Source organism: Athene noctua, chromosome 1 (genome assembly GCF_965140245.1).
Source record: "Athene noctua chromosome 1, bAthNoc1.hap1.1, whole genome shotgun sequence".
NCBI lineage: Eukaryota > Metazoa > Chordata > Aves > Strigiformes > Strigidae > Athene > Athene noctua.
In genome coordinates, this window is record NC_134037.1 from 70930299 (window position 1) to 70947530 (window position 17232).

General features: G+C 39.7%; 1 protein-coding gene across 2 annotated transcripts in view; it reads left to right on the forward strand.

Moving 5' to 3' along the window:
• The first annotated feature begins 1733 nt into the window (after nt 1-1733).
• Nucleotides 1734-17232, forward strand: part of NOX3 (NADPH oxidase 3) — a 41425-nt gene continuing 25926 nt past the window's right edge. The window contains exons 1-5 of one of the 2 annotated variants that reach the window (XM_074924583.1): nt 1734-1778; nt 2450-2545; nt 2743-2853; nt 4641-4743; nt 14780-14925. In XM_074924583.1, coding sequence (XP_074780684.1) covers nt 1734-1778; nt 2450-2545; nt 2743-2853; nt 4641-4743; nt 14780-14925 — 501 coding nt within the window. The remainder of the gene's footprint in view (nt 1779-2449; nt 2546-2742; nt 2854-4640; nt 4744-14779; nt 14926-17232) is intronic. The other variant, XM_074924591.1, reaches the window with a different exon arrangement.

Here is a 17232-nt window from a genome sequence, read left to right on the forward strand (position 1 = left end):
GCTTGTATTCAGAGTATTCATAACTACATTTCCATGGTTCTGCTAACTTATATTAACGGTCATTAGCACTGGTTTAAAAAGTAGCTGAGCTTCTTAGTATTTCAACTTTAAGAAATTTTAAGCTATTTTGTCACAGAAAGATCTCCTTCGCAGCCAAGTCAGGAAGGCCTTAAGAAAATGGTATTACTGGGGAAGAAGTGAGATTACTACAGGGAGAGTTTGCACAGCTTGTGGCAAGGGGAGCCAAGAGTAAGTGCAGAGTACTCACCAGGACAGGACAAAAGAGGAGCTGAGACATGGTTGTCCAGGAGGACCTTCATGCAGTGGATGAAGCAATCTCTCCCTTGCCCAAATTGTTGCCAGTTCCACAATGTAAGGGAGGCCAAGGGGAAGGGATTTCCCTCTGGAAAAATGCAGAAAAGTCAACAAATTACTCTTGCCTCTTAGTAAAGGCAAATCAGAAAATGCGTTCTTCACGTTGAATATAATCATGGTGATGGCTGCTCATATAACCACCTACTAAAGAAAAGTCTTGAACAGACTAACAGCATTCTCTGTTACACTGAACTGTTGAAAAGTTTTGAATCCTGCTGACTCTTTTTTGCAGGTAGCTTGTTAGATCCTTACAGGAATAAACCTCTGAGGAGAAGGAAATAGGTTGAACAGTCCTCAGGACAAACCCAGAGGAACAGGAACATATGGTTTTATAAATAAAAACAAATCTTGAAAAAAAGTGGGTAAGCTTTAGCCCTGGGCAGTGGTTGTGGATTGTATTTGGGAGAGGCTTATGTCTCCTGAGTACCTTAAGTCCTGCCAAAGCAACATGACTTGGCAGACAAAACGTGGGAGCAGGGTCCGAGGCACATGGAGAGCCACAACACCTGCCAGGCTGCTCAAGCCACATGCACAAGTAAGGGTCATGTTTTTTCCTAACCCCTCTGTGCTCAGACCTCTGAAACAGGCATCCTCTCCTCACCTCATGGGTTGTGGGTGAAGGCAACCAATGTTTGTGAGACTTGACAGAGAAGCCCAGGAAGAAATTAATTGTTACTTCTCCTACCAGGAGGAGAAGGAAGTAGGATTTGTGTCCATACACCAATCAATGTGACTAGAAGAAAGAGAAAGTAGCTGCTTATTTTATGACTGCAGCCAACTGAATGAAAAACTATCATGCATTTTAACATTGCCATAATCTGTATTTGCCAGAAATCCATAAAAATGTTAGAAGGACACCCCTTATTCTGACAGTTCCCAACTTGTGACTGAGTGACTTTGCCACTCCCAAGATGTTTTAGCAATGCTCCCGTCTTGTATACACATAAGGGATGCTCCCATTTGTTACTAAATTAAAAGACAAACGATGAAGAAATGATGAACTCTCTTCAAACTGCAAAGACAAAGCAAAAAACCCACCTAAATAAATGCTAGTAGAAGAGGACGATTTAATGACAGCATCTCTCATTTGCTGAGAAATAACTTTGGAGAGAGAAAGGACTGGACAATGACCAGCATTTTATTTACACAGGTCATGAGACATGTCACTTGGGTGATCTGTTCCTGTCAGGCAGTTCTTAATTAGAAAATTCCTAGAGAGAGCTCCTGCTCCCACTAGGTGCTTATTAAAATCTAAAGACAAAAGGAGTTAGTAGAAAAGCCTGAGAAATGGACAGAGAACTCAGGTTACACTGGAAGGCAAGAGTCAGCTGCTGCTAGCACAGGGAGAGACACTCAGGATGGGATGCTGGATTTTGAATGAAAAACTCTCAGTGCTGTTATTAGTGAGTATTTTTAGCATTAAAAAAATCTAATTGGATATATATATAAATATTTTAAGCTTGTTTAAAAGACATTTTATGGTTTGCTTACAGTAATACTCCCAAGCTCAATGTAAAACTTGCTATAAAATATTCAGCAGCGTTTTTATAACTAGTCTTAAAAACAGTTTAAAGTCTTACTGTTTTATTTTTAATTATTTTTAAGTCTGTGTACTTTAGTCCTCAGATAAAGGGAACAGGGGGTTGCAATTGTAATTGAAATTATATACTGAATTTTTTTCAGAGGCTTTGGTGAACTGAGAATGGAGGACAGAGAAAGGAATTTCCTCAACTCCTAACTCCCTCCATTTCTGGAATTCTTTAATTTTAGCTTTTATTGCCTTTTTAGAGACAAGGCTAAGCCCTGTGTTTAAGATCAAGTTTACCATCACACAGTAAATGTCATCTATATCCTCTACTGGGGATGTGGGGATAGGACTGTAATCCTGCATTTGCTAAAAGATAGCCTCATTCCAGCAGACATTTGTGATTTCTATCATCTGTGATCAAGAACTGCATAGCACACTGATTTTGAAGTATCTCTTAGATACTTTTAAAACTGTAACTATAACCGGTTTTATATGCATCAAAAAATACTGTAAGTGTCACTAATCTGTACCCTGTCTGCTTTGCAGCTGGTGTGGCTGGGACTGAATTTCTATTTGTTTATTGATACCTTCCACTGGTATGAAGATGAAGATGCTTATATTTATACACGGATTATGCTGGGAGTAAGTATGAGTTTGACTGTTAAAGGGCTCCACAAGAAGAATATATGCATAGTCTGATTTTATTTACATCCTTCATAATAATATTTTTGATGCTTCAACAGTGATTTTCCCATATAAGAGTATAATGTTATTTTCTTTCTTTTGCTATTTCTATACCAAGCTTGTAATTTAATTTCTTTATACTGTTATATGTACAGTCAACCCTGGCTTGGGCAAGGGCTTCTGCAACGTGCCTTAATTTTAACTGCATGCTAATCCTGTTACCAGTCAGTAGAAACCTTACTTCATTCTTAAGAGGAGCAAGCATTGTAAGTACCATTTCTGAAATAGCCATATTATCCGCTCTTTTTTATTTCTGTAGTTCAGCAGTATTATCCATTTTCCAAAGAATTTTAATTTTTGACAGAAAAGTCTGTATGCTATTGACTAGTTATTACCATTCAAATTGTCAGTATTCATGACTGAAGAGAAAAAAATGGCTTGTTTAACACAGTGCTCTAAATGCAATGCTGATTTTGGCAGTTGCTGCATAACATGGTGTCATGAAATGAAAAGTGAGGAGCTACAAAAAATGGATATAATAATGCAGTTTGGCCAAATGGAGAAAATACGTATCCATCATGTGTATCCTCTGTAGCTGTAAAGTGAAAATTGGAGAGAGAAATGTACAGATAGATAGAAGTGTCATAAGGATAATAAGGAACATGTCTAAACCCTTCTGCCTGAGTGGCCACCGTTCAGGTCTTTCTTGTAAATGTGTTTTTGTAACTGAGTGGTCATCTGCTCAGAGGCCTTTACATTAACCTTGGCATCATGCATAGGAAGCACTTTAGGCTTTAGCTCTACTAGCTACAGCTTCAACTTGCAGTGAATTATTACAGTGAGAGCAATTCCAATACTACATGTTTGGGTAAAAAAATCACTGATCACTTCATGCCTCCAAGAACTACAGGAATTTAGAAATCATAACATTAATTTATTTTCTTGCAAGCTGGTTCTTGAATTTCAGTTCTGCCTTTTTTTTTTCTTCAGTGTTAGAGATAGATTTCAAGCAATCTTTAGGCTGGGAATCAACACTGGTTTATCATTGTCTGAGTCCAGGAACTGAGCATTTAAGAAAAAAAGTCTTATTGGTTTTCTGAATCAGTTTGTGAATTAACATAAAATATATGCATGCCCACTTAGGTGCTGATTAAGAACTCAGAGAACTGGAACTCTTTTGCTCTTCTGAACAATATTCTGCTCTTCAGGAGCATGGTACAGAGCAGCTTGACTGGCTCCAGCATGGTCAGCGTGGGACTGGACCCAGTGACTCTCTGAGGAGGTGCTGTGTCTTGGCATTGCACCCACTGTGCTCCAGATTTTTGGAAGAATTATTAGCTGGGAAACAAGATGGATAAATGCCAGGACCTTTGGCATGGCATGGCACTGTGCCAGGTCAAGCGAGCAATCCAGACACCCGCAACACCATTCAGAGACTGAATTAGGTCCGCGAGGGCTGTCTAGGTTCCAGCAGACCGTGTTAGTTTTGGCTGATGGCCGCCCGCGCTGGCCCCAGGCTTGCTCTGCGCAGAGGCACTCAGCTGGTCATGAGCACACCACCGCCAAGCATTTCCGATAATGGGAAGACGGCTCAGTAACACATCAGCATGCAACCACCTGAGGTCTAGACAGCCTCACCCTCGTGGGGTGTGCATTTCATGAAAGCAGCAGAAATGCTCCCGTTGCCAGCTGTCTTTGCCAGCAGTTCAGCTGTGTTCATGCAGCTAAACCTAAGCTTGCAAAGCAGTGGTAGCCCAGCCTGGCGTCCTTGTATCAGCAAACTAGTTAATCACCAGCTCAGAAAAACCACTCACAAATCACAGATAAATTTAGCAGAGTATTATCAAACCTGGTTTTGAGCCCCAACATAGGCTGAATAGCTTAAGAAATCCTGGAGTGTCACTATGCTGAAGTTGCCTGAGCCCCAAAATTAAGGCTAACCCAAAACTTCCACTGAATTCCTTCAGCATTCCATTTTTAAATGTACTGAACTCTTCTCTTCTCCTATCCAAAATGTGAGCTGCAAATAGTAATAGGAATGATATAAAACAAGGTCTGCTTTTTCACCAAGTGCTGTGGAGGAGCACTGAGGAGACAGCTTGACAAAAACATCGCATTTCACAAGATGGTTGCCTATGGAATAGCTGTAAATGCAAGTAAGCTTTTTTTTTCTTTGCCTTTGAAATGTTTTGAATTTCACAGTGATGCTGCCTAATGCTGTAATCCTCATCAGCTCTGAGACATGCTATTTTAGTGCATCATTTGATGACTGCAGCTTTAAATAGGCGTAGCAGTCCCATCTGGTTAACCATTTGTAACTTTTTTTGCTTGAGAAAAGTTTGATTCTTAAGTCAATAAACTTCCAACTTGGATAGTAACTATTAGTTGCCATTTAGTTAATGTGACCAGCTTGTGTGCTCTTAACATTTAATGTAAATAACTTTCATTAAATCCCTGAGAGTAGATGTTTGTGGAGGTGACATTACAGTGTGGTTTCCTAAGGAAGTGGTGCTCATGAGTCACACTTCTCATCTGTTCACCACTACATATTCTTCAACAATTTTTCAACCAGGTAATAAATTTAATCTGAATTTGAGACAAGGAGCTGTCTCAAAAACACTAAATTCCTAAATATATATATTTTTATAATAGGTGATGGGTAGAGGGAGCTAATGGCCCCCTTGAGGGGAAAACTGCAACTTGAGATCAGAAGTTCTCTGTTCTGCCGGTCTTAGTGACTTACTGACCTACAGATGTTTGTTCACATGACTGGGAAGAGGACATGGCACCTTTCTGTTCCCCAAGCCATTAAGGGATCTGGAGAAGACTGAAGCTTATAGGAATTCAGAGGACATGAGGGGAACAGGAGAGAGCATGGGGAACGGGGATGTGCAAAGAAGGAAGAACAAAAGGTAACATGAGGAAGGATATAAGCACATAGAGATGGAGAGGTATCTGGAGCAGATAGTTCTCTTAGAAGACATAAAGGAGACACAGGAATAATCAGGGTAATTTGCAAGCATAAGACATTGCAGGGTAACAGTACTACCTCCAGGCTGTCCAGGTGGATCCTGGTCCCAAAATTTTTTTCAGCCTACATGAGGCAGCTGCTTTTGTGTGTATAGGCTGTTAAAGTCCCCATGCAGTGAGACAAGAATATGAAGAATATTGATTCCTGATTGCCATCAGGAATCAATAGCTAAAATTTGTTCTTTGTATAAGAATTAAGAAGGGAAGGCTGGGAAACGAGAATGTGCATCTTATAGTGTATTATGATGATTTACTTATCTGTCATGTCCATTCATTTATCAGAGTTCAGTTTCAGCACAAAGCAGATTCCTACAGAATGCAACATTGCTTCTTTAATTAACAAATCAACCCAGGAATGTAAATTAACCAACTTCTACTTGGTGTATAATTTGTCATGCTCCAAAAAGAAAGCAAAACTGCACAGTCAAACCTTTTATGTTTTTTGTTTTTACATTAATATAAAAATGTTTGCTAGTGCATTAAGGTGGACATTTTGGGAAGTGCAAGTCTTTCAGAAAAGTGATTACTTTATGCCTTCAGTAATTCCAAGGAAAAAGACACAACACAGGGAAATGTGGGAAATGAAAGAAAGCACCATTATTTAATTCTGTCACTCTCTAGGCAGAAAATGTGTGTTTGTTGTTGGGTTGTTATTTGGGTTGGGGTTTTTTCCAGAATATAAAACGGACAAATAGTTGATGAGATATTTGGGGAAGAGAACAAAATAAAGGGAAGTCTAATGAGCAAAACATGACAACTTATGAACTCATGCTTCCCTAACAGACAAGTGAGAACAAACTATCATACCTAGAAAAACTCTACATCACTGTATAGTCAGACTTGGTTAAAGAATGGTTAGAAACTCCATTGCATGCAATTACATTTCAAATTCTAAAAAAAAAAGTAAAATCTACAGCACATATTGTGACAGGAAAGCAATGTTTCAGGGTAAGGAGGTACCACAAGTATATTGAGTCCCTTTTCATAAAATCTAAGAGTGTTAAAATGATGTGTAGATGCTGTTTTCCTCTCAACTGACACATTATTTATCCAAGTGCTACCTATATTGCCTTTTGCTACACAAACCATAGTCAACTCCTATTAGTCTATTGCAATTTAGTAATTCTTAGTTAAATGAATGTTCTCCCCTCTATGATCAATAGCCTAAATGTGGCAGCAAGAATTTAAACCAATTTGCAGATCAGATCAGTAAGCTTAGCCTCACAATATAAAATTGTAGACTCCTTTATTATTAAAGTAAGATGTATTCATCTCAGCTTGCCAGGTGGTGTTATTCCAGCATATTTATTTAATAGCATGCTAAAAATAGTCAGTGCAACATCAGTATTGTCTGGCTTCTAACAGGCAGCCAGCTCAGCTGAGGTGCGCATGGCCTTGGAAAAAGTACATCTGTACCTTTAATTTTTCATCAGCTCTAATACAAATTCAAGAGCAGGCTTTAATTGGTCAGGTCATAAAGGGATATAATTAGAGACTAGTGGAAGAGGGAAGTTGGAGGAAAGAGAGGGAGTAAACAATGCTATCTATAATCAAGGGCATCATTGAAAATTCAGTAAAGGGAATTCTGCTTAGTTTGGCTTCCTGCATTCTGCATGCCTGTCTGTGATAAGAGCTGTCTGGGAGTTATTCACCCACTAATAAATCTTCCTTATAGACCTGTAACTCTGCTAGAATAAAATCATAGTTTCATGCACTCCCAGTATGATCAGTGCAAATCATTCTTTGCTTTCTAATACAAAAGAGACTTTTCAGTTGAGGGGCAGTTGTCTGAAACCTAAAGATAAGAAAATAAGATAAAAAAAGATAAAACCAAGAGATAGTAAATAAGATTTTGTACAACTCCTCTCTCTTGTTTTTATTGTTTGTTTTTTATCAAAAACAAGTTTTAAACAAAAACTGTATTGTTTTTATCCTCATAAGTACGTTCATACATTTTCTGTGGGGAAAGTGGGGAGTGTTGGGGGAAATTTTTTTTTTTTTTTTACATAGGCATACAGTGCATATTTTGAAGAGCAAACCACTTATGTTGTTTTGATGTTTACAGAAAGATTATATAGATATATTGTTTCAATAGTCTTTGAATGATATTGAACTATTGAATTAAGCAATTAATGGAAAGTAGGGGAAGGACAGTGAGGTTCTTTGTAGTTAGGCTGTTTGAAATGGTGGTTCCTGATCCTCAAAAATTCCAGCAGTATGACTTTCTTTAAAAACATGAAGAATGCAGAAAGAAGTATAGTGATACCAGGTGTGTTTGTTTTCTGTCAAGCACTGAAATATCTATAGCTAAAAATACTGGAAAAGCTTTCAATTTTCAACTACATTTTGGTGTGGTGGCTAAGTGAAGGGCTTTGGTGATCTGAGTAACATTTCTATGTAAGCGATGAAGATTTCAGGGAAACATGCTTATCTTCAAAAGAAGTTTAGCTGATATCTCAGTGTTGTACTTTTAGAAATTACAGAAAACCAAATTTCCATTAAAGTACTTTTTTTTTTTCCAGTCAGATTGTTTAAATCTAGACTTAGTGCAAGTATGAAGAAGGAAACTACATTAAATTAAAGATTATAAGCTTCCAGCTATCATAAAAAATAGTCCAAGTCATGTTCTTCTTTGATGTTTATAACCTTTCTAAAAAAAAAAAAATCAAATGTAAGTATGTGTGTGGTCACTATTGTTGTAATTTGTACATAACCTGCACTTTTTTAGTCCACAAAGATAGCATGAAGCTGAATTAAGGGTTCTGTGTAACCAGAAAAGACACAAGGCAGTGAGTGGCAAAAGAACCCCGGCTTTGTCAGGAACAGACTTCCCTGTGCCTGGGATAGCTGCTGTTCACTTCACTGTGGGCAGAAAGGCCAGGATTTGACCCTTTGATTTTATCATGATGGGTTGGTTAACCAAAACATTTAACTGCTAGCAGCAAGCTCCAATTTGATTATTATCCTGTACAGGCATGCAGAAAAAGAGAGTGAAATCTTTTCCTCAGATAAACACAAGCAATTTCTGTTTAGTTCAATGAGAGTTGTGCATGCTTCACTGAAGGCACAATTGGCTGAATAAAACTAGTTAAATTGACCAGACTTTCAAGATAATTTAATTACATCTCCTTGTATTTAAGAATACATACAGTAAACACCATGCTCTAATAGCAACCCTTTTCCTCCCTCCCTCCTTCCAATAAAACCTTTTATTTGATCTCAGAGGTGGACTAGATAGAACATCTCAGGGTCAAACACAAATTAATGCATGTTAAGTGCTTCAGACATTCCAGATGTGGTTAAGAACAACAGTCAAAATCCTTCAGTCTTCATGCACAGTTATAAAAAAGGACTTTGTTTAAAAGATTGCATGATTTATTCTGTACTTTATGTTTGGCCCTGTAGAATAAGGAAAAAATAAAACTGAAAATCCTGAGATGTAGTACCTTAAACTTTGCCCTCATGGTTAACTTACCTAAGTGGTGCAGAGAAAAAACCCAACTGTTGTAAGCTCAGATTTCGCAAATCTACATATCAATTTTGGAATTGCTTAGTAAATTCTATTCACTGCAGATGCGAAGGACTTTCAGAAAATGCACTTTAGAGATATAAAATATTTTAGCTAATGGCAGTGTATCCAGTGCCAGACTTTTTAGTCTGCTACAACTATTGTACATTAAATGAACCACACTGAAAATGGAATTAGATCTTTGCATTACTCTTACCATCCAGCTATAATTCATTTTTAGATTGCATCATTTTTTCCTAGCACCATACAAAAAATCATCAGAAGTATTCATCTAATAACACTCTAGGCAATATTTAAGATCATGGGAGACTCAGGTAAACCAACATATTCAGTACATCATTAGTTTGAATGTTAATATTTTCCACTATATCATTATACTCTGTACTTTAACAGCTACCACAGAATAACTTGCAAAAAAGACCACCACTTTTTATTCTGGAAGTCATTAACACTTGCAATATCCTCTACCTGTTAAATGAAAACTGCAGGGAATGTCACCCAAAAGGGAAGATGTGGTAAATCCCAAAGAAGAGTGTATGACGGTGTTTCCACTGACAGTAACACAGTGAAGCAGAACAATGTATAGATGAACAAAATGATGTCCTTTAATAGCCTGTAGAAAAATCTTACTAGGTTAAGTAAGGCTTGCCAAGCTGCTCTCCATCATTTACCAGCAGTCCTGGTTGACCAGGGCAGTCCTTGACAGATTGGAAATTGGCCAATGTGACACCCATACATAAGAAGGGTCAGAAGGATGATATGGGAAATTACAGGCCTGTCAGCTTGACTTCGGTGCCTGGGAAGCTTGTGGAACAGTTCATCCTGAGTACCATCACACAACACATGTGGGACAACCAGATGCTCAGGCTCAGTCATGGATAAGTTTATGAAAGGCAGGTCCTGCTTGACAAACCTGATCTCCTTCTACAACAGGGTGACCTGCTTATTGGATGAGGCTGTGAATGTTGTTTACCTTGACTTTAACAAGGCCTTTGACACCATTTCCCACAGCATTCTCCTAGTGAAACTGGCTGCTCATGGCTTGGATGGGCACACGCTTTGCTGGGTAAAAAACTGGCTGGATGGCCGTGCCCAAAGAGTTGTGGTGAATGGAGTTAAATCCAGTTGGCGGCCGGTCACGAGTGGTGTCCCCCAGGGCTCAGTGTTGGGGCCACTCCTGTTTAACATCTTTATTGATGATCTAGACGAGGGGATCGAGTGCACCCTCAGTCAGTTTGCAGATGACACCAGGTTGGGTGGGAGTGTTGATCTGCTCGAGGGTAGGGAGGCTCTGCAGAGAGACCTGGACAGGCTGGAGCCATGGGCTGAGGCCAACTGGAGGAGTTTCCATAAGGCCAAATGCCGGGGCTGCCCTTGGGCCACAACAACCCCCAGCAGCGCTACAGGCTTGGGGAGGAGTGGCTGGAGAGCTGCCAGTCAGAGAGGGACCTGGGGGTGTTGATTGACAGCCAGCTGAACAGGAGCCAGCAGTGTGCCCAGGTGGCCAAGAAGGCCAATGGCATCCTGGCTTGTGTCAGCAATCGTGTGGCCAGCAGGGACAGGGAAGGGATCTGACCCCTGTACTCGGCACTGGTGAGGCCGCCCCTCGATTCCTGTGTTCAGTTTTGAGCCCCTCACTACAAAAAGGACATTGAATGACTCGAGCGTGTCCAGAGAAGGGCAACGAAGCTGGTGCAGGGTCTGGAGCACAGGTCGTACGGGGAGCGGCTGAGGGAACTGGGGGTGTTTAGTCTGGAGAAGAGGAGGCTGAGGGGAGACCTCATCGCTCTCTACAGCTCCCTGAAAGGAGGTTGCAGAGAGCTGGGGGTGAGTCTCTTTAAGAAAGTAACAGGCTATAGGACAAGGAGGAATGGCCTCAAGTTGCACCAGGGAAGGTTTAGACTGGAGATTAGGAAGCATTTTTTTACAGAAGGGGTTGTTAGGTGTTGGAATGGGCTGCCCAGGGAGGTGGTATAGTCCCTGTCCCTGGAGATGTTTAAGAGTCGGGTTGACATAGCGCTGAGGGATATGGTGTAGCTGGGAACTGTCAGTGTTAGGTTAATGGTTGGACTGGATGATCTTCAAGGTCTTTTCCAACCTTGATAATTGTGTGATTCTGTGAAGTTGCAGAAAGTAGATCTCTTCTTCCAGGGAAAAGTTGCAACATGACTACCCTTCATTAAACCTCGGGCTTCAGACCTTCTTGAGAAGCTTTGTCTATTCAACCCACAGTTTTTTCCTGTTCGAGTCTGAAAATACTCTGCGAAGAAACATGGAACTTCCTCTGCCTGGAAGAAACTACAACCTCATTTCATTCTCAACACTCAGCATATACCAGATAGCATTAAGTTTCCTGTCACTGCTGACATGACTGGAGTTTGTACAAATGAAGAACAATCCTGCACTTAGAGGAAAGTGCAAGACTTCATAGTCTTATAAACAACAGGAATGTCATCATTTCACATGAAGATTTTGCAACCTGCAGTATCACTTTTAAAAAAATATGTGTTTTGAAGGTGAAAGAGAGAAAGTGTGTTATGCTCTGAACACAGATTTGAACCACCACCTCTAGTCAGTTTTGCTCTTTTAAGTGAGCAAGGATAGTTCAAAACCTGCAGTTTACATACTGCAGGGAACCCTTGGTAAAACACCACTGTGGATCACAACTGTGTGAAACTCACCTGGTCCCAAGGCTATGGTGACTATTACATCATTTAGGAGTTATAAAGAGCATCCTGCATGTATAGAGGACAAGAGGCCCAAGTACCATTACTTATTGCAGCAGTAATCAATAGCAGATGCCAAGATATAACTCCTCAGTAGAAGTCCACTCAGAGATTCATTGCCAGGGCTTTCCATCTCTCTCCTCTTTCCCTCCATCCAGTACCAGAATACATGCAGCATGTAACTCCACAACCTACCGCACACAGCAGTCCATTAGCCCACACTCCTGTCCTCCAAGTGAGCTCTTTCAGATGCTAGAGAAATCAGGTCCTTGTCAAGCAATTACTTGGTTCCCTTCCAGCTGGATCTGATAACATCCTTACCAGGCCAAAACATCTGTTCTGAAAGAAACGCCTTGTAGGAACAGCTCCCCCTGCTTCCCACTCAGCACTTAAAAGTGCTGTTACACTTAAATACATAAACAGTGTTTATATACTGCTTATACATCAGCTGTACACTGGGGAACAGATTGCCACAGCCCCCACACAGCTGCCACCTAAACCCAGCAGCTCAGAGCCTCTCAGCCTTTTGGGTTTTTACAGTCTGAATCCACAATTTCACTTGCTGTTTGTGGTTTTCTGCGACATTTCTTCCAGTGTCAGGGTGCTGCCGAGGTTCTCGGAGCTTCCTCTCACACACAGGCTCCAGGGAACATCTCTCACCTGACGCTGGCCAGGTTGTTTCACATACAGCACCTAATCTATAACAACATACACAGGACATGCCAGGTCACTGAGTTCAAAACCCTCTAATGCTCACAGTCACGTCATATATGCTATTTCATAAAATGACCAACCTTCAGCTGAAAGCTGCTTAGATTGCTTGATCCCATTATCCCATTTATTGAAAGGTTATTTTAGAGTCTCATTCCTTTGATGGCTTGAATCTGTCTTCTAATTTCCAGGCTCATTTTATCTCTGTGCAGCTCATACCCATTTGGATTCAGTCTCCATTCTGCTGAAGCTATTCCAGCTTGTATAAATAATTTATTATTCATTGGGCCAAAGATTCAGAAAAAATGGGAGCTTGATTTTGCAGTTTGGGTGCTCAGAATATTCACTTGGGATGCCTATGTCAATAAATATTTGATTATTTTTATTAAGGGTTTCATCAGAAGACAGCCCACAGGAGAATAACCAGTCAACCCAGTGACTAAGACTTGATTTGGTTTAAAGCCCTACTTTAAATTTAATGTAACAAGGATTTTAAAATAGGTCTTTCATCTCCCAGTAAGTATCTAAGCATGGGGCAATGAGGTGAAGCAGGTGTTAGGGAGTGGCAGGGGGGAGTCCCTAAGCTAACATTATGTTTTGAATGAAGTGCAACCTGACAGTCAACCAACCACAACACATCTACTGCTCTCAAAGGATCACCTCAGGAGAACAGAGTGAAAATAATCTCCCTCCAGCCTGGACACATGGGCTAGCCTACTGTTGGGGGGAAGAGTGCAATCTTCTACGTTTTTGCACTGGCTGCTTTAAGCACTTCCATGGCCAGCATCCTACCTTAACTCATTCCCATGCCCACGGCTCTCCCCATGCACTGCAGAGGAGCTGGACTCCAGCATGCGGAAGACTTAGCAATACCAAAGTCCTTTTGCATTTAATCCTGTGTTGTCATCTATGATTACACAGTGACTAGCACAGTAAGACATTACGTTTGTGCAAATAGGTACAATTAAAAAAAAGAAAAAAAAAAAGAAAGAAGAGAAGAAGAGGACAGAAAGAAGAATAAAGAAAAAGAAGAAAGAAGAAAGAAGAAGAGATGAGAGAAAAGAGACAAAAAGAAAAAGAAAAAAGTGAAAAGAAAAAATTAAAAAGAGGAAATAAATCTTCTTTTGAGAGAGTATTGTTCAGGGAAGCGGATCATATTTGTTTTACTACAAATACTGCCTTTTAGAAAAGTTTTTTAAACGGACAGGAACAAGAACAGATAAACACTGAAGGAGAGATGATAACAGAAAGCTAATGATAAATCCTAGAAATGACACATCCTAATAGGTCTACTGTAAACATATAATAATTTTTCATTGTTATCTTTTCATTCTTTGGTGTTTAATATTTTTCATTAATTACAACTTTCCTGCAGTAGACTCAAGAATCTCTCATACTGAAAACTGAAACTCTGCACCTAGCATGGTTACAGCTTTTTCTATGTTAGTCAATAATAAACAAAGTCCTTTCTTTTTCCCCCTTTTGAAATTACCATCTTTCCACTGAGGAAAGACATTACATGGGAGTTCTTACTTCACTCTAAGGCATTTTTCTAAACTGACTATTCCATATACTTTTTGGAGCAGGCCAGAAGTAGAGGTGATATATGATGCTCAGGGCAAATCAGATCTAACACTGTGATTCAGACTTCTCCCTTAAAATCATAGTTCCTGTGGTTTCTCCAGGCTCCACCTGCATAAAGTACTGCTATAGTTACTTGTTAATAGCAGACAGATTTTGGATGCACCTCTTAAATATCCCTGGTGCAAGTTGCAAACTGGTCTATGCCTAAAATAAACAAGTTAATGTCCTGCGTAGCAATATTAGACCATGGCACATCCTAGTATGTTAATTTAAAAAATAGGGATTTTAATTATTTTACCTCATTTGGAACAGTTTAAAATCAGAGGCAAACACCTTTATATCATCTCTCAAGACATCCTTCTTTGATGACACTGAAGACTGCAGGGCACTTGACTGTAAACATGGGAAGTGACCTTGGAACTGTTCCTCTCCTCCTGTAGACACATATTTGATAAAATTTTCCTTTCATTGTCAGCTTAACCCTTTCAAAACACTTCAGATCATGCCCAAGCCTTTTCAAATAGTTCATAGTGTGCTTAATGAAGTTCCTCCTGGCACTGTGGACACATACAAGTGGGTCTGTAATTTCACACTACTCTTTCTCCCATGCAGCCATCCATATTGTTGCCCACTTGATCAACATCGAGCGGTATCATACCAGCCAGTCAAAGGAAGCCGGAGAGTTACAGAATAAACTTTCTGGCCTTGGCAAGAGCCCAAATGAAAGCTACTTGAACCCAATCAGGACCTATGAAACTGTAAGCTGTCACTTCTTGGTTTTCCTCATCTAAAAACTTTTCCTCTGTGGATTCTATTGTCGGTAAAACTGTATTTCAAAGCCTTTTAACCAGAGCGAGAAGGTGCTGCCAAAGGTTAACCTCAATTTCAGCTGAAAACACTTACTCAGAGCTGCAATTTTCAGGTTACTAAGCTCAAAGAAATGTCTACAGTATTTTAATTAGTTTGTCAGGAGACAGATGGGAGGGGGAATAAGGAGTGTTGTGAATAGTAGGCAATGAAATAAACCTGCAAATAATTTAAAAAAAAACTAAACTAAACTATCAGTACATGGAACAAACACAATTTCTTTCCAGAAAGAAAAAAAAGAAACCAGCAACAGCACATAACAATATTTCTTTCACAGTTGCTGTTTGTCTCTCCCCATGGTTGTGCATTATCTTCCCAATCTGGGGGTCGATTCTGCCTTGTTAACATGTTGAGTGTGGCTGCCCAGGGAAGAGCACATGCAAAAGCACCTGGAGGCTTTTGCTGCGTATAGGAGACTGTGCATGGGGAAGCTAGTGCTGCTGTGTGCTCTTCAGGGCCAAGTAGGACTACGGGCACCTCAGCCCTGCAAATAAAATTTTCTGCTTCCTTCAGGGAAAAAAGTGACTGTCTCCTTCCCACTTCTCACAACAGCACTGTAAGTTCTTCCTTATATACTCATAACACAACCAGAGCCTTTCTGCAAGGTGTCATGTAAAACATGCCAAAGTTAATCAGCTTTTTCCTTATGCCATTATACTATATATCACAATTTATGTTATATGTTTGCTTATGTACATTGTTGTATACTGTTATATACTGCAGGGTTGAAATGGTCCTGGTGAGATTCCCACACATACTGTTTCTGCTCTTTAGAAAATTTCCACATAGCCAGCGTGCACTAAAGACTGATTGAACACCATGGAGTGGGGCTCTTTCAATTAGTGGCATGCTCTACTGAAACAAGAAACAAAGTGGGACAATGGCTGGACAACCATCAGTAGGATTTGATAGTACTTTTCAGTTAGAAGACATTTTGTCTTGCTTTTTCTCAGTTCCTTTCCAGTTTAGACAGTGTGATTTTTGCATCTTTCAAAAGAAACAAGTAAACAGTTCTCAAATTTGAAGAGATCAAGAAAATTAATGGTCTCAGTGATATGAATATAAAAGTCTTCATGCTGATGTTGACAAAGTAGTCAGGTTTATTTAAACAGGACAGTGAGCCAAGGACCCAGCTGCAGAATCTTTCGGTACACCTGGTGCCCACTCTCACCACATGCATGTGAGGTGTTCCCCAGGAACAGAAAAAAGCTCATGGGTCTGAACAGGAACCTACCAGTACACATTTTTTTCTTCACTAAGCCCATGGTGATATAATTGTGAGGTAGGCCTCTAATTAGCATTAAGATCCTAAATACCCTTGAGGAGGAAACCTAGCATTTTTTGAGATCTTTTCCAGATTTCTCACAGTAATATGCCCTACAATTACCTTTCAATTCACAGCCTAGATTTTACTCTAACCTCTAATATTTGTATGTCTTTTATCACTCACTTGTGTCTCAGTAGCTACACTCAGAATTAATAAATTATTAAGGAAAGCAAATAAAAGATTGCTTCTAACTTCAGAAAGTTCTGAGCGCAACAATTCAGGCTTTCTTTTCAGTTTTATCCTACCCTTGTAGTAGCAATGTACTAAGTGTCTTTGACATTTTTCCTTGTTTCATCTCAACATTCAAACTAGCCACTGTAGTGGAAATGTTCAAAATATCACCTAGATCAATCCTGTTAATATGTAATAGGATCTGAACACACTCTTCAGAGGCACCAATTTGAAAATGTACTGTGTGCTGTCAACTGTGAACATTTAGAAGAATGATTTTACTGTAAAAAATGACTGTAAAAATGGCATTGTGGAATTTTATCACTTCTAGGATTTCCATATCAAATGAGTGCACATTACAAGTACAATATAGGGCTTTTTTCCTCCTAGTGTATTAAGCTGTAGAATCAACTCAGGATCCAGAAAGCATGGTGAACTCCTTCATTCCTGTACATCACCACCAGGAAAACAGATATACATGCCTCGCAGGGCAAATGGAGACTTCATTTATACTCTGTTGGCATATTTAGCTTTAGTTTCATCTTGCATGTGAGATTTTTACTGCTGTTCTTCATGATTTGCACTTTATAACTGTGATCAGCATCTGACTTTTGTGTTCAAAATACATCTTCATTCACACTTCTGTGTATTTTGGTGGGTTTAGACAGATGTAACAGACCTATGCTGATGCCTGTGAGTC